Source organism: Pseudorca crassidens, chromosome 2 (genome assembly GCF_039906515.1).
Source record: "Pseudorca crassidens isolate mPseCra1 chromosome 2, mPseCra1.hap1, whole genome shotgun sequence".
In the NCBI taxonomy this organism is placed as follows: domain Eukaryota; kingdom Metazoa; phylum Chordata; class Mammalia; order Artiodactyla; family Delphinidae; genus Pseudorca; species Pseudorca crassidens.
In genome coordinates this window covers 137,627,273-137,644,866 of record NC_090297.1, presented here as the reverse complement: position 1 = coordinate 137,644,866, position 17,594 = coordinate 137,627,273, and the positions used below count along the sequence as shown (strand labels likewise).

Here is a 17,594-nt window from a genome sequence, read left to right as displayed (position 1 = left end):
ATAGAAATATATATGATATAGATATAGATAAATGGGAGAGATGCAAAAGCTCTACCTCACAGCATTAGTGCCAATTAATAAATATAGAAAGAATGATGGACTTAGAAAATCTCCATTTGGCAGCCGCCATCATTGGGTAAAGGTATAAGGAGTAACAGGATATTTATATAGTCTCAAAGCATCTCCTCGTGAGATACTTAGTAATTACAAAGGATAACAGAGTAACTTTACAATGGAGAAAGCTAGAAGGTACCAGCCCAATCAAATGGCAAAGTTAACATTGCCGGTAATTAGTTATGTGCCTCGTGATTTAATGTGCTGAAAAAAATTCAGCATCACTTCTATGATCACCCTGCTGAAAGTGCACAACCTGAATCCAATCAAAAGAAAACAAGACAAACCAAACTGAGGAACATTCTACAAAATAAGGGTCTGTATTTTTTTAAAATGTCAATGTCATGAAATACGAAGAAAGACTCAAGAATCGTTCCAGATGAAAGGAAATGAAAGAGCTGTGACAACTGAACACAACACACGATTTCAGATTTTCTTTTGCTGTGAAGGACATTTTTGAGACAAATAGTGTATTCGTTTCCTATGCTGTGTAACAAATTACCCAAAACTTAGTGGCTTAAAACAATGCAAATTTCTTATTTTATAGTTCTGTAGGTTAGAAGTCTGACAGGGGTCTCCCTGGGCTAAAATCAAGGTGTCAGCAGGGCTTTGTCCCCTTCTGGAGGCTCTAGGGAAGAATCATTCCCTTGTCTTTCTTTCTGAGCTTCTAGAGGCCACCCACGTTCCCTGGCTCCTGCCCCCTCCGTCATCTTCAAGCCGACAGTGGTAGCCTTAACACATTGCATCATTCTGACCTCCTTTTCTGCCTCCCTCTTCCAATTATAAGAATCCTTATGGTTGTATTGGCCCAACTAGATAATCCAAGATAATCTCTCAATTTTAAGATCAGCTGATTCACAACCTAATTACATCAGAAAGCTTAATGCCCCTTTGCCTTGTGTAACCTAACACATTCATAGGTTCTAGGAATTAGGATGTGGACATCTTTGGGGGGCCGTTATTCTGCCTACCACAAATGGTGCAATCTGTATAAGGGCTGTAGATTATAGTACTGCATCAATGGGAATTTTCTAATTTTGACAATTGTACTGTCGATATGTAAGAAAGTTTCCTGTCTTTGGGAAATAACACATTGAAGTATTTATGGGTAAATGGGCATCGTGTCTGCAACTTAAAACACTTCTTTCTCTCCCTCTCTCCATGGAGAGCAAGAGTGAGAGCAGTGAAAAAGCAAGTGTACCATTGGTGGAATCTGAATAAAGAGTACTAGAGAATTTTTTGACTACTCTTGAAAATTTTTCTCTAAGTCTGAAATTATGTCATAAGAGCAAAAAATTTTAATGCAGTCTTTGTGAGTAAATTTCCTATTTCTAATAAATACTTAAATTTGTGTCATATTATGAATGACATGTTCATTCTGATGGGTCTTTAAAAATCTCTTTTGAAACATTGACATTTTAACAAGTTGTTTAATGACTTATTTGCAATTAACTATGAATAAGTTATGTATTGGGCAGTTTTGAGTGTATCATGAAGGTAAAATCAATTATTTTGGACTCCACACTCCCGTTGTCCCATAGCTTGGGTATTAATGTTGAGTATTTTCATTTTCTGTCGTAAAATTCAGTAATTACTTTTAAAATGGGGTCTTGAAAAGGTATTTAAAAGTAGGCAAAAACTGTTTAGTTAGTAGTATTCTTCCAATATTAATCTCTTAGTTTTGGTAAGTGTACCGTAGATATATCAGATGTTAACATTAGGAAGCTAGGTAAAGCTAGGTGACCCAGCTTCATGCTCCTTAACCCTGAGCCTATGTAGGGGGAAGAGACAAGGGAAAGAGCAAGAGCAGAGAGAGAGGTGTGAGCCATGAGGTGTATATGGCCCAGGTTGTTCGAGGACAATCAGGGTCCAAGTAACAGTTCTGCCGCTAACTGGCTCCTTAATATTGGGCAAGTTACTAATATATTTAAATCCTGCCTTGATCACTCTAAACAAGGGATTTGAGGAAGCTTTTCATAAAATACATGTACATAATCGAGGACCTTAAAAGGAAAGTGGATCAAAATCATGACAGAAAATGAGGCAACAGCTAACATAGTGGCTAGGGTGATGGGGAAGCAAAACGTGGCTTCGATTTTCTCAATGATCAAATGGAGAGTGTCATCACGAGAGGCAAATGAAAGAAACCAATTATGAAAGTGCCTGTGAAAACACGGCATGGGTGTGAGTTACTCTGATAGTGTTAGTCTTGCCTGAGCCCTCAGAAACATATAGAGGGCAGGCAGCCCATCTGAAATCTACGTGGCAAAACTCATCTCTCTGGCCAGGTGTGCGCCTCTGTATCCGCCTAACAGAGACAGCACAGAGAGCAGACAGTCTGAGCCAAGAGGGATCAGCAAGTTGTAACACACACCTCTCTGACCACGCTAAACACGTAATCACCCAAATCACAGCTGTTTCTCCTGAGCCTTTATCTTGGACGCTGGCTCAGCAGCCCAGGAACGTGTAATCCACACTAGGACAGCACCTTCCCCAGACGTTTCTGCTCCTGGCTGGACTTGTGCTTACTCTGCACTAATCTCACCTTGGAAACCATGCTCAGGAGGAAAGAAAGATCCATGGAAGAAGAGTCTGGGATCAATGAACAGAGAAGATTAAGGAAAATTAGGATCATATACATCCTAGAAACCAAGCACTGAATATTCAGGATGAAATCACGCTATGTTAACACAAGTTGCCATGGCACAAAATTTGATGATTGCCTTAAAGTTACCAAGATGACAAAGGATCTCAGTTATTAGGGCAGACGCCATGGCACGGGCCCCCAAAGCATCAGTCTAAGGCTCACGTAGAATTTTCGGTTACTAGCTATGGTGAAAAAGCATTATGGGAGGATGGAAGGGTGGCCCTCAAAGGTATGACCAGGGACCTTTCACAGAGAAGCACTTACACTGACTTGGACAAACTCACGGGAACAGTGATGTAACAGAGGGTTACATTCTGATTTGATCAAAGGCCTGAAGCTCAACTTTTTACAGAAATAAATACAAACTGAATTAATCATACGCAATACCTCTGCTTATGAATTAATACTGAATTAATCATACTGAATTAATCATAAGCAATACCTCTATGGCCTAAGTTATACGGCTTTCCAAGGTAGGAAGCAAACAATAAAACACCAACCAGTCTGTTGAAATTTACTGGGACCATTCCCAGGAGTTAGAGAAAAAGAAAGGGAATTAATATCATAACTTGGGCCAGGAGCCAGAGATGCCTACAGAAGGGGCTGTGGGTAAAACTCGCAGACAACACATACACAGCGTTGGGAACGGCTAGTGTGAGGCTGGGAGCGCAGAGGCCCAGGCCTTGTAGACCGCATCACACCAGCTGGTTGCTGATTGCATAGCCCGGTGAGGTCTGTGCTATGCCATTTGGTGAAAGACGGTGGTTTTGGTTATTTTTCTACAAATCCATCCTTAGGTAAGAGCGCTGAGTGAACAGAATGCTGTTGGAAGGAGAGGGGGGAGAGATAGAGACACAGAGAGAAAGAGAGAGAGAGAAATTAACAAGTATCCATAAACCTCTCTCTGCTCACAGCAGGGAAAAAGTAACAGGAGTGGGAGAACAGGATGAGAAAGGCTGATTTGATCGCATCTTTAAGACAACGTGACTACTGTCTGCCTCCTAGCCCTGAGGATGTGAAAGGGAGTAGCCAAGACCCTGATCTTAGAGGTTAGGAGAGAGCGGGGAGGGAGAGGTGGGTGAGACACACCGGACCAATAAACACATGCCCAAGGGCCATGCCGGAAGCCAGTACCAGGCTGAGAGGGGTGGTGAACAAAGAAAGGACTGGCCAGTTTCAACAGAGTAGGGAACACCTTGACCTTAGGTTTTCCTGTACTGGGGAAGGGAAAGCAAGCACGTTCTGGGCAGAGAAGAGTTAAAGCCAAGACATGGATGTCTTAACACTTGAAATGTTAAGGTTTCTCTTATTTGAATTCTTATTTGAGATTTTCTTTGGTCTTCTGCTAAATATTTTCCTTTCTTAAGCATACGATTTTTACTTAGAATTTCATTGATCGGTATAGAGCAGGTAAAATCATTCTAGGAGACTCCACACAAATAGAAGGCACTCTGGTTGACTCCTGAATGAGTGCAGCCTCTGCGAGATACATAGATTCCTTACAGAAAGTTATTTTTCACTCCAACTATTAATATTTTCAATTAAACCTGCTTAGTGTGAACAGGCAAAATTACCTGACATTTACAGCCATCTCATTTCTGTTCCTGTAAACTATTGGCCTGAAGAGATCTGATCTTTCCTCGGGTGGGTCCTTCCTCACCTTAGGTGGAAGGTGCCACCTGCTTTTCTACTTCATGACTCTCCTGGGCACCAGGAGTCCTGTCTTCTCCAGACATTCTATTTTGAACGTAACTGAAGTGGGTCTGGTGAGTTCAGATTTATTAAGGGGCTAGAATGCTTATTGAAGGGGTAAACCTTTGGAGATATTTTGAATCAGATTATGCTGATACCAACTTCAGAGAAATTGCTGACTCTGAAATAACAAAAGGAATAGGAACACATTTTTAGAATTCCACTCATCACTCTGACACAGTAACTATTGAGGTATATTTGCACCTGAGTCATATCCTACAAATGGGTTAAGAACACGGTATGTAAGAAAGCTAGTAACTAGTGCCCTCTGAAGCTCTCTTCGAGGAAGTTTAAAGAGAAGAGTTCAGGTTCTGCTTTACAGGTGTCACAGCTGTAACGATTGTGTTGTTTGTTTGTTTTTGCGGTACACGGGCCTCTCACTGTCGTGGCCTCTCCCGTTGCGGAGCACAGGCTCCGGACGCGCAGGCTGAGCGGCCATGGCTCATGGGCCCAGCCGCTCCGTGGCACGTGGGATCTTCCCGGACCGGGGCACAAACCCGTGTCCCCTGCATCGGCAGGCGGACTCTCAACCACTGCGCCACCAGGGAAGCCCAACAGCTGTAATGATTTACATGACTGGGAAGGTGGCATGTCATCCCCAGGGCCTCAGGGCTATAAACAGAGCCAAAGAGTAGAGGAAAGCCTTACTGCTGTCTCTGTAGTTCCAAACATCTTCATCTGGTCTTAAGTTACTCCAGTTGGGTCAGTCCTCCAGATGGCCTGCTGGTCCAGCACATTACTTACTTTTTCTTCCATTATGTTTGAGAGTGTTTCTCATCGTATAAAAAAGTATGAAAGTACCTTTAGTTTAGCTGAAGATGTGTGTATTTAAAAGGTGGAAAGACAACTCTTTACATACATCTGCTAATTTAGAAAGCCCAAATAATTTGAAAATAGTCCTCCGTAGTCACTAATCAAATATGGAGACTACACCAGGGGGTCTGGCAAACTCCAGCCCGCAAGCCCAGGCCTGTTCCTGTAAATAGTTGTACTGGACCACAGCCCTGTTCATTTGTTTACAGACTGTCCACAGCTGCTTTCCTGCTACAACAGCAGACAGAGCAGTTGTAACAGAGACTGTATGGCCTGCAAAACGTAAAACATTTACTATCTAGAGCTTAACAGGAAGAATTTGCCATCATCTGGACCACAACCAAAGTATTCCAATCTGGGAAGGGTTAAAATACATAAATATATACATAAATAAATTTATATACTCACACACACGCACGTACACACACTGGATTGTTCTCAGGAAAAGAAACAACCCAAAGAATACATTACGAGACGCTTCCCCTTCATCATACCTTTTTTTTTTCATCATACCTTTTAAAACATCTTACATCCCCAGTACCACACTCAGGCCACACCAAGTATAAAGGGTTACAAATATTCAGATTTTATTATAAATAAAATACTGTTTTTTTTTTAACATAAAAAATGCCAAGTGTTGCATTTTATTTACTACCCTGGAGAGCAAGACCGTAGAGATTAAGGCAAACAGCTAAAGTGAAGGCACATGGAAAAGGGCCACGGTTGGAATTAAGAGGGAAAATTCCAGGGAACAGCTGTGTATGTTCCCTGTGACACCCAGCATTCTGCAGCAGCCATCCTGTCGATTTTATTACATAAAATACAGATAACTGGAACTATACAATAAAATAATGGCTATATTGCAGGTGTGTAATTAAGGTATTGTCTTATAAGGAACTTTTATTTTAAAAATAAAATTCTGTTTAAAAATATACCACACAGATGGAAAAGGAGAAAAGAAACAACAACAAATCCCCCAAATTTCACTGTGGCCTAAGACTTACTGGAGTGAACCTGACCCACAGGCTAGAGGGTAAACTACCTTAGCAGTCTATCTTCAGTCCTTTCCCTGAAACCTTGACCAAAATGTCTCATAGGATGTGGCCACTTAAAAAAGAGGAACTAGCTAGGAAACACTGATATGAACACTTGGCAAGAAAGAGCCAGGCCTCCTGCGACAGGAGAAGAGGCCTGAGAAGAGGAATGGAGTGGAAGCTTAGGAGGATGCCAGGTCAAAACACCAGTAAGTCAACTCTGGGATGCAAGGAGGAGATGGAAAGGGGAAGAACTAAGGCAGACCACCTCTCCCACTCTATGCAGCACGATCCCTGATGCACTACGGGCACTCAAGTAATTATGCACCCCTTATAAAAATGACCCCATCCAGCTCCAACAACTGCCAGAGGGCATTTCTCACTCACTCCTGGCTCGGCTCACACTGATGGTAAAGATGCCCTTCAGCAGACGTTCCTAATTCCATCCTTCCCTGTGGAGCCGGCGTTCCTGCTCTGGGGCAGCCACTAAGAACAACATCGTGCTGTGGTTGAGGACCACCAGGACTGCAACGGAAGAGGGTTCGAGGTACCTCTTTATCGTGGCTGTGTGTGGAGGAAAGCAGGTGGATGTGAATGTCAGAAAACGGACATGCTGCAAACACAAGGCGAAGGGCAAAGCAACAGGGAACAAATCCAATCCAAAGAACCGCAGATGGAAGGGAAGGAGGTATACAGACACGTTGTGCTGGTGAAGAGGAAAAATGAAGTGAAGAAGTGAACGGACAGTGCCATTCTAGAAACAGGACCAAGTATATTTACATAAACTCCTTACTCTATAATCATGATAAACAAAAAAACATTCACACAAAAATATAAATTTGAAATAATTAATAGCACCAGTGTGTCAGATAATAGTTTCTTTCCCCTGCTACGCAAAGTACAAAGTTGCATAGTGTTAAAGGCTATATATGAATCTCGAAAGCGGGTTGGTAGGAGGAAGGGGTTTGTGGCAGAGAATCGTCACGCTGTGACCTTAGAAGAAAACCACAGAGCTGAGGGTCAGAAGTTGAGAAGCTCACTAGGAAACTCCATGTAAGGGTCTTCCCTCTACGCTTAGAGGGAAGGTTTAGAGGTGGGTTTAAATCACAAAGTGCAGGAACGAGATGGTGTTGGCAGCTGTGTGAAATACTGAGTGCAAGTATTTGTCACCAGGATTTGGCAAACAATGTGTTTTGAGGGGTTCTACAAGATGGGAACATCAGGAGAAAACTGAGGCTAAGGGTCAAATGTTTCATCTCTCCCCAATGGAAGAAAAATGGATATGTGGGATCCTGACAGTACAAGTTGCATCTAAGTTCTATCCCTTTGCTAGAAAAGACTATAGGACAAGGAGGCTTTTGTTTTGTTTTGTCAAGATCGTAAGGACCACCCGTTCTCTGCCAGGTAACAACACTAGTTCCAAGACTAATATTCTAAAAAAGCTCTAAGAATTAGTGTGATTTTGGAAAAAACCTTAGTGGTTATCATATCCCTGTTTCTTCTGCATAAATTCCATCTATAGGAATAGAAGACGTCTATTGGTGAGTGCAAGCTGCCCATCCAGATTTAAATTGTCAGCTGCCCAAAGATCTGAAAAACAGTTTATCTTCCTAGTCAGTTATTAACATCTGAGAAAACGTTCGGCCACTTCTGCAGTCTCACATCGTCCTGGAGACTGTCATAAATCATTGCATCCTTACCCGTGGGATGGCTCAGTGTCCTAAACTCAAAATAGCTAAAACAACAGATGATGGCTCTCGACAGTCTAAATGACCAATACCTTTGGCACAGGATGTGTATTTCCTTTTGCTTAAAAGGAGGAGGGGCAGGAGATGTGGATGCATTTTCTTTACCTATAGACTGGATATACTGGCCATCACAATGCTACTGTCAATAGCCAAACTTCTCCTTCATAGAAACAAGAGTACTGAGACTGAGGAGGTTCTGTTGGCATCAGAGAGAAAGGGAGGGCTACTGGCTCAGCCCTGGCCCACAACGGTTCCCACGAAGGGTTTAAGCCACTGTACAGCAACGCAGGATGCCACGTCCTTAGGCGACTCAGAAGGGAAAGGTGGGTCTAAGGGACCACCACTAAGTGGAAGAGAGACTTTATTAGATAAAACCCTTTGTTCCTGATTCACGATGTTTAATTTGCTTCTCTTTAAACTTTGTGACTTTTCCTGGCTCAAAAGGACAGTGGTGGAGAGCAGCAGAGAGTGGGGGTCTGAAAAATGTAATCTTTGTGTTAAGGCACTCTGTGGCCTCACAGTGGCTCCCTAAAGGAAGACGCTAGGGCTTTTCAATGGACGGGGTGTTGAAGCAGCCGGAGGGTAAGGTCTTCTTGATGTCTTCCAGGTTGCGGATGTCCTTCAGGATCTCCTCAATGTCTCTGTTATAGTCCATGATGGCAGCCTCCTGCCTCCTGGCTTCATTCTCCAGGTTAGACACTTTCCTGTCTAGATCACTGACTTTCATTTCATCTTTGGCTTTGTTCAGGGTACCTTCAATCTCATTTAGCTTGTTCAGGTCCACTGTGTCCAGCTGCCCTGTTGAGTCAGAAAGGACACAGAAGAGGACAGACACATTCAGTGAGAATTATAACATCACTCCGCAAGTATCCCCACCAGCGTTTTTCTAAAGGAAGCCCAGCCCCAGCAGCTGTCGCCATGAAAAAGTGGCCTGAGAACTTGAAGCCTGTCATACAAGGGCATTAACAATGCAAACCAGGTACAATCACTGACCTAATCTAGCAGGGATGGGTCAGAGCTTATAATGAATATTGGGGCTGGATTTTTTTTCCTGAGAAGACGGTTTTTGTGAAATGTTTTCTAAATGTATAACAACCATGTCCTAGACCTTAAGCCTCACTTGTGGTTTTGAAGGTCATCTGGTAACGTGTAATACCTTTTCCACGTTTATATATGTAATCCTTGTGTCTTTTTAGTGTCCTCTAATGAACGTAAACATCTTTACGCTAGAACCCTAAGCCCTCAGCTGTTCGATTCCAGGGAAACCGGGTTGTTCTGGGAGTCATGTCCTGCTCGCAAGAGTTAGACACTATTATTGGAGCCCTCCTATGGAAAATGGCAAGGGTTGAAATGCTGAAATAATTTCAGCAAAGCTTCACTTTTTTAAAAAATTAATTAATTTATTTTTATTTTTGGCTGTGTTGGGTCTTCATTTCTGTGCGGGGGCTTTCTCTAGATGCGGCGAGCGGGGGCCGCTCTTCATCACGGGGTGCAGGCCTCTCACTAGCGCGGCCTCTCTTGTTGCAGAGCACAGGCTCCAGACGCGCAGGCTCAGTAGTTGTGGCTCACGGGCCTAGTTGCTCCGCGGCATGTGGGATCTTCCCAGACCAGGGCTCGAACTCATGTCCCTGCATTAGCAGGCAGATTCTCAACCACTGCGCCACCAGGGAAGCCCCAAACCTTCGCTTTAAAATTAGCAAGAGGGCTTCCCTGGTGGCCCAGTGGTTGGGAGTCCGCCTGCCGATGCAGGGACACGAGTTCGAGCCCTGGTCTGGGAAGATCCCACGTGCCGCGGAGCGGCTGGGCCCATGAGCCATGGCTACTGAGCCTGCGCGTCCAGAGCCTGTACTCCGCAACGGCAGAGGCCACAACAGTGAGAGGCCCACGTACTGCAAGAATAAATAAATAAATAAATAAAATTAGCAAGAAAAAGAGGTCCTTTTGAAAGGAACTACTTCTATATTAAATGAAAGCAGACAGCCAGCTGCACAACGACCAGCACTTTATGCATACTGAACTTGATTAAATTCTCACCAGATCATTTGACATCAATGATTCTCAGCTGTTACGTAATTTGCCCAAATTTGCACAGCTTACAGGCCACAAAGCAAAGATTCCAACCCAAGTCTGACTAACTTTAAAATACAACCTTTTCTGTCACAAAACCTACCTCTTCCAGCTTACTTTCATTTTAAAGTCCATCTGCTGGCACATAATTTATTATTCTTGAAAATTGAGACAGATAAAAATATCACACACACCTCCCAAAAAAACCCCCCACAAAACAAAACACTGACCAAAACCAAACTTTAAAGGCTATCACATTAAAATAGAGTGCCTTGCTTACAAAGCTGTACTGGCTAGAGTATTACAACTTTATAATAGAGGCTGGTGACAAAAGTACATCTGCCCTATAATGAGGCCTGCTCCCTGTATCAAACTGGATTAAAGGAACATTTTAATATGCTTATATTTCCTTCAAAAAGAAAGCGTTCTCTCTTTTGGCATAAAAACTGTCACCTCATCCAATTAGCCTTTAATCGATTATCCTTTAAAGTGTTCTTTTATTCTGTCATTGAAATCCTTCACTTTAAATCCTTTAAAGACATTCTGCCAGCAGGATGAACTAAGAATAATCACTGTTCGATTGTAACATAAACCTTGACCATAAATGAGCCACCCTAGCTGGAAGCATATCTTCAAAATTTTATTAAGTCCTCAGACCACGGTCAGATTCCAATACTGAGTCAGATTCCATGGAAGGACCTAGCAAGTACATGTTGAATTAATACAACTTAAAGTCACGATTCAGTTCATACGGTCTTTGCACTGTAGTATCTACTTTTGAGTCAACTATCTCAGATCCCAAGAACAGTACCAAGAATTCAAAGGCTGCCTAACAAGACTCTATGGTTACTTACCCAGCTGCTCCAGGAGGTCATTAATAAGGTTGAGGAGGCTGGTGACAGAGTTTTTGGCCTTTCTGGCATTGATCTCAGCTTCCTGAGCAGCCTGTGAAGCCTGTACAGGGAAAAAAGGATAAATGATACAGTAGTCTTGATGATACATTTTTATCTTCTTGAAGTATCTTTTCCCCAATGAGTCAACAAATCTAATTTTCAGATGGTTTCCCTTCTTCTAACTCGTGAAACTATTAGCTCCTACTGTGGAGATGTTCTTTTTTGGTCATATCTTCATGTTGAGGATGTGGCTATTTTTAATTCACTTCATAGTCATGAGGAGGCAGTCAGTATGCCTACAATGACTGTATCTGTCTTTCAAAGATCAAGGTTACCTCCTTTTCTCACTTTCTCACTCAGGAACACATGGAGGTGTATTCATAATAAAACCCATCAAGCAGAAACAAGTTACTTTTTAAGGACGAGTATAAAAACTACCGTTTTAGAACCAAAACATGCCCTCTGGGATGATCTTAGAGACTTGATTGTCAGAAATGTCCTATTCTCAGAAATTTTTCATAATTAAGTGACATTCTTCTAAAACTCCCTCTCCCCAGGCAGTCACACAAATACACACATACAAACTGGGGCAATACAATTTACATTTAAAAAATCAACCAAAGGTAAATATATTGGGGAAAATTCCATGAAACCTGAACAAATACACTTGTGCATGAGTCACAGGAAATGACAATGGAAGAGGAAGTGTCTAAGTATCAGAAAACAGATGCTCTCACAAATAAATCTGGTCAGGATATACATGAGTAGCTTTGAGCTTCCTACCACAGAACTGTTTTTCCTAGCTTTTCTGGGTCAAGAGAATACAAAAGTTTTGGATAGAAACAATGTGAAAATTTTAAAAAGAAAAAGAAAGCAACGGAAAAAACCTTCACAAATAAACGATTAACCTCTGTTCAAACTGCAGCCATTCTCACTGCACCTTCCCAGGCTGTCTGAGAGTGTTCTAGCAGAGCTGTAAAGGACTCTGCTACGGCCATACCATTACATTTAACCTGCTCTCTGCAGCCTCCTCTTCCAAGAACAACTGTGAGCCTTCACTCTTTCCCTTAAAAAACAGGTTACGGACTGCAACAATACTGATGCAATGTTGGCCTTTCAGGATTGATACTTAAATATAAATGGCATAGTATATATGAGGGTGCCTTGTGCGCCTTAGAAGTTACTTACCAAAAGGAACAAAAGATGGATCTTCTTTCTACCCTTTTAATTGAATTCATACCCTTTTTTGAAGCTTATAGAGAATATATATCTTTTCCTTTCCTTCAACAGGCTCTAAATCTAATGTTTCTATAACTGTATTAAAACATAAAATCCAGAGACCCTCAGCACGTATGAAATATACACATTTTTACTATATGGGAATTTCCACTTGAGCCATACCTTGCTATAGAAAATGAGGACAATTCAAAACAACAAAAAAATGCATAGTAAAATAAGGTATTTGCACAGCGATGCTTCCTGTTATCACTTCCCTAGGGACTTCTTTACCTAGATTAACAGGCTTAGTAGTTCTTCTTTCCATCCCAAGGTGAAAATGATCTACAGTGAAGGGTGTGATTTATAGCAGGAGTGGAAGAAGGGTCCCTTCCTTGCACTGAAGGTCCACAATTAAACAAGTTCATGTCTATCATTACTGTGGTTATAATCAGATTGAACTGTAAAGGAATATTTCCACTGTGACTCCATCAATGTCTTTCAGAAGCAAAATACAGCACAAAACAGAACCTAGTCCTTTGTTGGGCCATGCATTCACAAGTCAATTTTGTTACAAACAGGGCTATGTATACACATCATCACAAAAAGTGGAAAATCAAATTGGATATAAGTTTGATATGTTTTGTCATCTTCAAAAATGTCCTTTTACACAAGAAACTGGTCTTTGTCTTTAGGCAGCAAGTTGCTGGGAGAATAAGAGGAGGACGGAAATTAACTTTTCATTGCATGCCTTTTGTTCTTTTTTGATTTTATACCACCTATGATTTACCCATACAAAAATATAAAGACATACTTTTAAATGTCCTAAAACCTCAAATGTGTAAAACAGTGTTTTTCTTTTAACTGAGAGTAGCTTTGGGAAGGAACTATTGTGCAACAATCTGGCAGAAGATCCAAATTCTTTGTCTTCTATGTAAGTTACTAACCCGATTCTTGACCAGAAAACACAATTAAAAACAGAAGTCAATATGAAAAAGACTCTTCTCAACAAGTTAGGGATCTTTATTATTAAACACCCTTCACTTTCTGCCCATTAGCAAACATTTGCCAAAATCACTTACCATCCCTGCCATCATCATATCCTGGTCAGCATCATCTTGTTTTTTCTTCAGCTCCTTTTCTGCTTCCTGTAGCTGTTTCAACATATTATTCACCTCGTTATCCAGATCTGTAACTTCTGCAAAAGTCCTCTCAGCTTCTGCCTTGGTGCTGGTAGCATTCTAGGCACAAAGTAAACAATTCCTAATGAAAAAAAGTTTTCCTTTTTCTAAAGTAGGCTGCCACTCCTTTTATAATCTGTAAAATGGTTCAAAAATATGATCCAGAAAGAACAGGGCAATAATTTGTACTATATGTTGAATTACGTTTAGTTGGGCTACAAATTTAATGAAAAAATAACATTACCACCTAACATAACATTTTATATTTTATAAAGCACTTTAATTTGTATCCTCTAGTTTAATCCTGTTAATAAAAATTCCTGTTCTATCGTTGCCATTTTCAGTTGGGGTCACATAGTTGCAACATTTAAATGGTGTATACTTGCCACCACATTGTACTGATTAGACTCTTTCGCTTGGATAATTTTCTATTCAAAGCTAGCCTTATTCTATTGATACTTGGCAGTTCATCATAATGTACAAAAAGTCCGTAATTCTGAAATATATTTTATAAAATATAATTAATCCAAGAAACTAAAAAATGTGTGTGATTTCCAAACACATAAGTTTAGAATCAACTCCAATTTCTCCTTTAAATAAAACAGATTTATCTTTAAGTAGGAGAAAGCCAGCCTAGAGAAATTATTCTTTAAGATGAGTAGAAAGAATCCTAGCACTGGTAACTTCAAAAATTCTAAATAGGTGGGTCTTAGATATGGCAATATGCTTGAAAGGGGGTCTTAAAAACTGTACTGACTTGGCACTGTATATAAGATGGAAAAAATATCAATTGTTCATGTCAAGGAATTGTGTTTACTTAGAAAGAATCTGATTTTTTGTGGGCAGGAGCTTGATGGGTCACTGAAGCCAACTCCCCTCCTCAACAACTCAGACCCTGCCACTGAGACACGGCAGAAATTTTAGAGTAAAGGACCCTTTCAATGACTCTCCCTCTTCAATCAATGTGGTTACCTGCTCTAATGCCTAGTAAAAAAAAAAGAACGACAAGGATGGTTTAATATAACTTTACTGGAGTTGAGGAAAAAATTTGCAAGAGCTTTTGGGGGTCTGGAAAGAAACCGGAAAATGACTAGAGAATAGATGAGCAAAGGCTTCGTTTCGGACAAGAGGGGAGAGCACACCTTTTGGACAGCGCTGGCGATCCTCTCCGCCTCGTGGGCCTTGTTCTTGGCCTCGGTGGCATCTGCGGCAGCATTGCCCAGAGCCAGCTGTGCTTCCCTGGTCTTTTCATTGGCTTCGATTATAGTCTGGTTGATGGCAGGGATTCTCCTTAGTGCCTCCTCTGCAGCCGTCTTGTTATCATTTACTCGTCTATCAAAATCTAAAACAGGTTCAAGGAATGCAATTAAACTAAACTCTCAACAAGCCAAAAGGGAACTTTTCAGGGAGCTGCCACTGGATTTTGTTTTATGAACAGTGAAAGTCAGGGGAAAAGACTGAAAAACAGCATGGACTGAAATGTGAGAACAAAGCACATAGATCTACATGGAAGATTCATGTGAATGAACACCTGTTTCTGGAAGGCAAATTCTCACTTGGAACATTTGTTTTCATGCGGAGCTGAGTATGCCATCACCTCCACCTCAACCAATATCGAAAGCTGCAGTTTATTCAGTGTTTACTAAGTGTTAGGTACTGAGTTAATAAGAGCTTTATGTGCTTGTGACAAGGCATTGAATCATTTTTATATATGAGAAAATTGAGGATTAAAGAGGTAAGTTTTTTCAAGGATTCACACTAAGGAAGAGGTGGATCAGGGATTCTAAACCAAACCCACTGACACAAAGCCCATACATTCAACCATTATTCTATAAAGCTTCTGCATATATAGAGCTTATGTTTATCAGAGGTGAGTCCAAGGCTACACAGTGAATTGAGCACAGTTCGTTTTTATCTTGGGTGAGGAAAGAAAACATAAAGACTGAGATGCAATTGTTAGAGAAAATTAAAGATCATCTCCACTTACCAACACAAGTCAGCTAAATAGGCACATCTTGGTTACAGGCAATATCTTTTTTTGGCTTCCATACTGAAGAATGCTGGGGTAAGATGACGTGAGCGCTGGGATTTTTCTTTGAAATACTTTACCATAAAAAAAGGTAGGGTAGGGACTTCCCTGGTGGCACAGTGGTTAAGAATCCACCTGCCAATGTAGGGGACACGGGTTTGATCCCTGGTCCGGGAAGATCCCACAGGCTGCGGAGCAACTAAGACCGTGCGCCACAACTACTGAGGCTGTGCTCTAGAGCCCGCGAGCCACAACTACTGAGCCCAAGTGCCACAACTACTGAAACCCATGCGCCTAGAGCCCGTGCTCCACAACAAGAGAAGCCACCGCGATGAGAAGCCTGCACACCGCAACGAAGAGTAGCCCCCGCTCACTGCAACTAGAGAAAGCCCGTACACAGCAACAAAGACCCAACGCAGCCAAAAATCAATTAAAAAATAAAGCACTATCAGGTGATGTGTAAAGCAGTAATTGTTGGCTTTAATTATATGCATTAACTGATAAAAAATTTTTTTTAAAAAAAGATAGGGTAGGTGTTGGGGGATGAAGTAAGTGCAGTAAAAATCTTAACTGCTGAATCTGAATGACAGGTATATGGGATGTTTTATACTATTATCTCTTGTGCTGTATGTGTTCAGAAAGTCTCATAGTAAAAACTTTTTTACAAAAGAGAGAATCACCCTAATGAAGGAGACATACAAATTTACCCTGTTATCTGACCCTCTCATACCTTTCAGGTTGCTGAGAATGTCATTGGCTTCTTGTAAGGTATTTCGTCCCTTTTTAGCAGCTTCTTCCGCAAGAGCCTTGGCAGCATCCGCTCGGGCTAGCAGTTGGTCGGCAGTCTGCAAACACGTGGCAGATAAGAGGACAAACCCTCCAAGGTAAAGCCCTTCTCTCTCCTAACAGACCAGACACCTACAAGCCACCACCCTGACACTGGCCAGTATACAGCAGGTTAGGCCTGGGCATCAGCATAAGGCCCTCCTCTGAATACTCTTTCATGTGTTTTGTTGCTTCTGCAATTGCGGTAACATCACAGACACAGCCTACAGTCAGGCAGTTTCAATTTTTGCCTCGAGAAACGAAGCAACTTGCAAAGCAAACCAACCTGCTGTTCGGTCTTTCCTTTTTCCAGAAGGTTCTTTACTTCAAATTCCTTCCCTCTCATGTCCTGTCTGAGGTCCTCATAATCTTTTAACTTCTGGTCAATCAGACGATCCAGATCCTCAGCTTCCTTCTTTATTTTATTTGCCTCATTCTATGAGAAGCAAGTAAGATCATTATATTTTAGGCAAAACAACTAAACTGACGAAAAGGTAGGCTTAGTAATTCTATACTTAGTGGACATTTTCTAAAGCATAGCACAGGTCAAGATTTTATGGACCTCTTTAAAAAACTGAGGTATACTTACACATACTGAAATGCACAGCACTTAGTCTGATGAGTTTTGACAAATATATTCACCTGTGTAACCAACACCCCAAACAAGATACAGAATATTTCCACCCAGGAAATTCCCTTGTATCTCTTTCCAGTCAATTTCCACACCCACCTTTCCAACAATGCAGCTGCCACTGGTCTGGTTTTTATCATCATAGATTAGTTTTGCCTATTGTGAAATTCCACATATATGGAATCATACAGTATGTACACGTCTGAGGAGACCTAAAACTTTATGGTAAAAACGAAGTCAACACCTCAGATGTAAAAAGTGAAACTTAATAAATTGCAAGTTTAATGTAAAAAATACACCACTTATATAGAACTTGGTATGAAGATTCATGATTAGAGTACAGATGAAATAAAACACTACCAATCCCTAAATATTTTACCTGCCCCAAAGCATCCCGATATAGTTCTTTCATTTAAACCATTCTTTTATTTCTCTCTTGTTCAAAACCAGGGTAACGACCTAGGTGTAGTCTGTTTTAATTAATCCAAATATATTATAATTTGGATTTATATCCAAGATTTAGGAGTGATTATTCCTATCACTAAAGGAGTCTTTGCTATTTAATGTTTATAACCACAGGATTTTTTTTTTTACCTCAATAAGTTCTATTACCGTATCTAAACTAGAACTCAACTTTACCAGTGA

The 17,594-nt window shown here is 41.1% G+C and overlaps 1 protein-coding gene across 1 annotated transcript in view; it reads right to left on the bottom strand.

The window, feature by feature from the left end:
* Nucleotides 1–5,889: 5,889 nt before the first annotated feature.
* The window catches only part of LAMC1 (laminin subunit gamma 1), a 123,598-nt gene continuing 111,893 nt past the window's right edge, over nt 5,890–17,594 (bottom strand). Inside the window, exons 23-28 of the mRNA XM_067728865.1 lie at nt 16,605–16,754; nt 16,224–16,338; nt 14,607–14,806; nt 13,366–13,524; nt 11,030–11,129; nt 5,890–8,906 (exon numbers count right to left, since the gene is read on the bottom strand). Coding sequence (XP_067584966.1) covers nt 8,650–8,906; nt 11,030–11,129; nt 13,366–13,524; nt 14,607–14,806; nt 16,224–16,338; nt 16,605–16,754 — 981 coding nt within the window. The 3' untranslated portion in view covers nt 5,890–8,649. The remainder of the gene's footprint in view (nt 8,907–11,029; nt 11,130–13,365; nt 13,525–14,606; nt 14,807–16,223; nt 16,339–16,604; nt 16,755–17,594) is intronic.